This window comes from Eimeria necatrix, genomic scaffold (genome assembly GCF_000499385.1).
Source record: "Eimeria necatrix Houghton genomic scaffold, Enh_scaff1731, whole genome shotgun sequence".
Classification (NCBI taxonomy): Eukaryota; Apicomplexa; class Conoidasida; order Eucoccidiorida; family Eimeriidae; genus Eimeria; species Eimeria necatrix.
In genome coordinates, this window is record NW_013652408.1 from 1 (window position 1) to 5,206 (window position 5,206).

The 5,206-nt window shown below is 49.8% G+C and overlaps 1 protein-coding gene across 1 annotated transcript; it reads left to right on the forward strand.

Moving 5' to 3' along the window:
• Positions 1–2,155: 2,155 nt before the first annotated feature.
• On the forward strand, positions 2,156–4,373 carry ENH_00021220 (ribosome biogenesis protein BMS1, putative; the record flags this gene model as incomplete). Its single annotated transcript, XM_013579506.1, has 3 exons — positions 2,156–2,551; positions 2,991–3,379; positions 3,629–4,373. 3 exons carry the CDS (start codon positions 2,156–2,158, stop codon positions 4,371–4,373), a joined length of 1,530 nt encoding a protein of 509 aa, XP_013434960.1.
• Between the last annotated feature and the right edge of the window lie 833 nt (positions 4,374–5,206).

Sequence of the window (5,206 nt, forward strand, 5' to 3'; positions counted from 1 at the left end):
GGGCGTGCTGCTGCTGCTGCTGCTGCTGCTGCTGCTGCTGCTGCTGCTGCTGCAGGCGAGTAGGCGGCGGTACCTGGCAGCAGCAGCTCGCTGCTGCTGCTGCTGCCAGCCCTCAGGCAGCGCCCCCAAGCAGCAAGCCGGGCTGCCGGCCCAGACGGAGAAAGAAGGGACTAAAGTGTCTCCGGGAAGAACTGTCCCTTTTAAGAGTTTGCAATTGTCTTTTAAAATGGATCTTTTTCCGACAAAACAATTGTCTCCAACTTCCACAAAAGACCCTATTGCTGCTGCTCTTACTACGCAGTTCGCCCCGATGCTGCTGCTGTCCCCCACGCTCAGCGCCACGTGCTGCGGCCCGCTGCTGCTGCTGCTGCTGCTGCTGCTGCTGCTGCTGCTGCTGCTGCGGCAGCAGCAGGGCTCGAGCACGGTGTCGCGGCCCACCCAGACGAACTTGCCCAGCTTAATGGCCGCCAAGTCCCCCCGCAGCAGCGCCCCCTGCTGCAGCACGCAGCAGCAGCCAACAGCAATGTTTTTCGGGTCTCTAAGGAGACACTTTTTGCTCACCAAAGTCCCCGAAGAAGTGCACACAAAGTCCTCCCCGCCCTCGGGTGTACGTACACCCGAACGCCCCGCAAAAAACGGGGCCCCACAGCCCCAGGGGGGCCCCGGGGGGCCCCCCAAGCGCGGGCGGGAAGGGGCCCGGGGGGCCCCCCTCAGTACCCTTTTTGTGGAGGTCGTAGGAGGCCCCTCGGCGGAAGGCAGAAAGGCCTGCGGGGGCCATTTTTGTTTATTTCTTTTTATTTTTTTATTCTTTTTTATTCTTTTTAATTCCTTTTATTATATTTTTTATTCTTTTTATTCTTTTTTATTCTTTTTGTTCTTTTGGGAGTTTTTTGAGGGGCTTGGCTGCTGCTTTGGGCCCTTGGAAGTCCCCTTCGGGCTTTGCTGCTGCTGGGGTTTTGTTTGCTGCTGCTGCGGCTCTTTGGGAGTTTTGCTGCTGCTGCAGTCCTCTAAAGGAAGGCCCCTTGACCAGTGGTCACCTGTCTCCTCCTGACCAGTGGTCACCTGTCTCCTTTTCCTCCGCTGCTGCTGCTGCTGCTGCGACGCAGCAGCAGCAGCAGCAGCTGGGGCTACCGCTGCCGCCGCTCCCGCTGCTGCCGATACTCCTGCACCTCCTGCCGCTGCTGCTGCTGCTGCTGCTGCTGCTGCTGCTGCTGCTGCTGCTGCTGCTGCTGCTGCTCCTTGAATTGGGACTTGTGTGCATGCGCGAAAGGGCGGGCGGAAGGAGCGAAGCTGCCGCTGGGGTGTACAGGCAGCTCGGGTGTCCAGACAGCCGCTGGCGCGCGGAAAAAGAAAAAAGAGTAAAAGAGAAAGAATAAAAGAATAAAAGAATAAAAGGAATTAAATTTAAATGAAGAAAGAAAGAAAAGGAAAGAAAAAGAAGCAAAGGCGGCGACGGCTAGCCGCTGCGACGAGCTGTCTGTACACCGCAGGCACCGCAGCACGCCCGCCGCCGCGAGCCGTTCTCCGCCGTTTGAGGCTTATTTTCAGTTCTTTTTGCGCGCTGAAGAGTTAAATGAAAAGAACTTTTCGTTTAATTGCAAAGGGGCGGAAAAAGAAGGAAAAAGCGCCGCGAAAAGCCGCCAAACGGCCGCCGCGCGCCGCCGCCGCACGCCGCCGCATGCAGCCGCCGCGTGGGGCTGCTGCGGGGCTTCCTGCTGCGCCTTTCTTCCTTTCTTTCCTCCCTTTGTTTCTCTTTTTTAATTTAAATTCGAATTTAATTCCCAAATTTCCTTTTCGGCGTCCGCAGAAGCCGCGGGCAGCAGCAGCAGCAGCAGCAGCAGCAGCAGCAGCAGCAGCAGCAGCTGTACGTACACTGCAGACCCCGCCGCGGGGCCCCCCGCGTTTTCTTCCTTTTCCTCGCGGCGAATAATCGAAGAAGTTCTTTCATTAAATAAATACTTTTAATTAATTTAAAAGTCCTTTTAACTGCAGCAAACCGCCCGAGCAGCAGCAAAGTCCAATAATGCCAAGTCGCCCGCGCCCCAGCAGCAGCAGCAGCAGCAGCAGCAGCAGCAGCAGCAGCAGCAGCAGCAGCAGCAGCAGGGGCCCCTGAACCCTCCTTCGCCCCTCAAAAGTGTCTCCAAACTGTCTCCAAATGGAAGCAGATCTTCCCCACAGGGCCCACAAGGCCCCCCAGTCTGGCCGCAAGGCTTTGCGGCGGCGGCTGAAGCAGCAGAAGCTGCTGGGGGGCCCCCCCGGGGGGCCCCCCGAGGGGCCCCCCGGGGGGCCCCCCGGGGGGCCCCCGGGGGGCCCCCCGGGGGCCCCCGGGGGCCCCCCGGGGGCCCCCAAGACCCGGAAAAAGGCCCGAAAAGGGGACCAGCTGGAGAGACACAATCCGAAGGCCTTCACCTTCAGTGGGGGCCCGGTGTCTGTACACCGCAGGCTGCAGCAGGCCCTGGAGCAGCAGGAAAAGAGACAGCAGAAGTTTCAAATTGACAAAACCTTCAAAGGGGCCCCCCCTCTGAACGTGGCCATTCAGGGGCCCCCCGGGGTACGTGGGGCCCCCAACGGGGCCCTTTTGAACCCTTTTGGGGGCCCTTTTTGTCTCCTTTTTAATTCCCCTTTTAGTTGCTTTTTATTTGCTTTTTATTTGCTTTTTATTTGCTTTTTATTTGCTGTTTGTCTCCTTTTTGCTGCTTTTATTCTCTCTTTTTTGTCTCCTTTTTGTCTCCTTTTTGTTTCTCTTTTTTTGTTTATTTTTTGTTTTTTAATTTGCTTTTTATTTTGTTTTTTTAAATTTGTTTTTTTCTCCTTTTTGTCTCCTGATTGGCCCTTGGTGCCCCTTAGCAGCAACAGCAGCAGCAGCAGCAGCAGCAGCAGCAGCAGCAGCAGCAAAGTGTCTCCTTTAAGCAGCAGCAGCAAAGTGTCTCTCCCTCTTGCATCTTCAAAGTGCCCCCTCCCGCAGCAGCAAAGCGCCTCCAAACCCGCAGCAGCAGCAACAACAGCAACAGCAGCAGCAGCAGCAGCAGCAGCAGCAGCAGCAGCAGCAGCAGCAGCAGCAGCAGCAGCCAGCAGCAGAACAGCAGCAGCAGCAGCAGCAGCAGCAGCAGCAGCAGCAGCAGCAGCAGCAGCAGCAGCAGCAGCAGCAGCAGGAGCGTGTTGTGGGGTGTGTTTTGCAGGTGGGGAAGTCGTGTTTGCTGCGGGGGCTGCTGCGTGCGTACACCGGACGCAGTGTACGTACACCCGAAGGCCCTGTCTCCTTAACTGTCTCCAAACTTCGGAGAATTACTTTTTTCGAAGTTCCAAATAACTTTGCTGCCATGCTGGACGCAGCCAAAGTCGCAGACATCGCGGTGCTCCTCGTGGACGCCAGCCAGGGGTCAGGGTTTAGGGTTTAGGGTTTAGGGTTTAGGGTTTAGGGTTTAGGGTTTAGGGTTTGGGGTTTAGGGTTTGGGGTTTGGGGTTCAGGGTTTAGGGTTTAGGGTTTAGGGTTTGGGGTTTAGGGTTTTGGGGGTTAATGGGTGGGGTTGGGGGTGGGGTTGAGGGAGAGAGCAGTTTGGAGGTTTGGGTTTAGGGTTTAGGGTTTAGGGTTTAGGGTTTAGGGTTTAGGGTTTGAGTTTGCGTGCAGGTTTGAAATGGAGACTTTTGAGTTTTTGAACATGCTGCAGACGCACGGGTTTCCGAGGGTTTTGGGGGTTTTGACGCACTTGGATTTGCTGCAGCAGCAGCAGCAGCAGCAGCGGAAGAAAACCCTAAAAGAGCGGTTTAGGAGGGAGGTTTGCGGGGGGGCTAGGGTTTTCGCCCTCGAGGGTTTTCTAAACCACAAGTACAAGTCCAAACCCTTAAAAACCCTCGCGAGGTTTCTTTCTCTCGCCAAACCCAAAACCCTTTCTTGGAGAAACTCCCACCCCTACGTCTTCGCCCTCAAAGCAGCAGCAGAAACGCCCTGCAGCAGCAGCAGCAGCAGCAGCAGCAGCAGCAGCAGCAGCGGCAGCAGCAGCAGCAGCAGCGGCGGCGGCGTGCAGCCCAACCCGGAGCAGCAACCGCAGCCCCCCCAGCAGCCCCCCAGCCAGCAGCAGCCGCAGCAGCCGCAGCAGCAGCAGCAGCAGCAGCAGCAGCAGCAGCAGCAGCAGCAGCAGCAGCAGCAGCAGCAGCAGCAGCAGCAGCAGCAGCAGCAGCAGCAGCAGCAGCAGCAGCAGCAGCAGCAGCAGCAGCAGCAGCAGCAGCAGCAGGAAATGTGTGTCTTCTACGGCTATGTGCGAGGCGCTGCGCTGCGGGCCAACGGCCTTTTGCACCTTCCGGGCGCCGGCGACTTTGAAATTTTCAAAGTCGAAAAAGTCAAAGACCCTTGCCCGCTCCCTGAGGACTCGTAAGTTAATTAAGTAATTAATTAATTAATCAATTAATTAATTAATTAATTAATTAATTAATTATTTAATTTAATTAATTAATTAATTAATTAATTAATTAATTAAATTAAATAATTAATTAATTAATTAATTAATTAATTAGTTAGTTAATTAGTTAATTTAATTAATTAATTAGTTAATTAATTAGTTTGTTAATCAGTTAATTTGATTGGTTTATTAGTTAATTAATTAATTAATTAATTAATTGGTTAGTTAATTAATTAGTTAGTTAATTAATTAGTTTATTTAATTAGTTTATTAGTTAATTAGTTAATTAATTAATTGGTTAGTTAATTAATTAGTTAATTAATTAGTTAGTTAATAAACTAGTTAATTAGTTAATTAATTGATTAATTAATTAATTAATTAATTAGTTAATTAATTAAATTAGTTTACTAGTTTATTCGTTAATTGGTTTATTATTTAATTAAGTAACTAGTTATTTTAATTAGTTAATTTGTTAATTTAATTAGTTAGTTAGTTATTTGAATTAATTAATTAAGTAGGTAAATAATTAGTTAGTTAAGTGAATCAATTAACTGTTATTTAAATAATCAATTAAAACAATTAATTGAACAATTAATTAAACAATTAATTAATCAATTAATTAAACAACTAATTAAACAATTCTTTAACAATTAATTAAACAATTAAGCAACTAATTAAACAATCAAACAACTAATTAAACAATTTCTTAAATAATTAATTAAACAATTAGTTAAACAATTAATTAAACAATTAATTAAACAGTTAATTAAACAATTAATTAAACAATTAATTAGACAATTCACTAAACA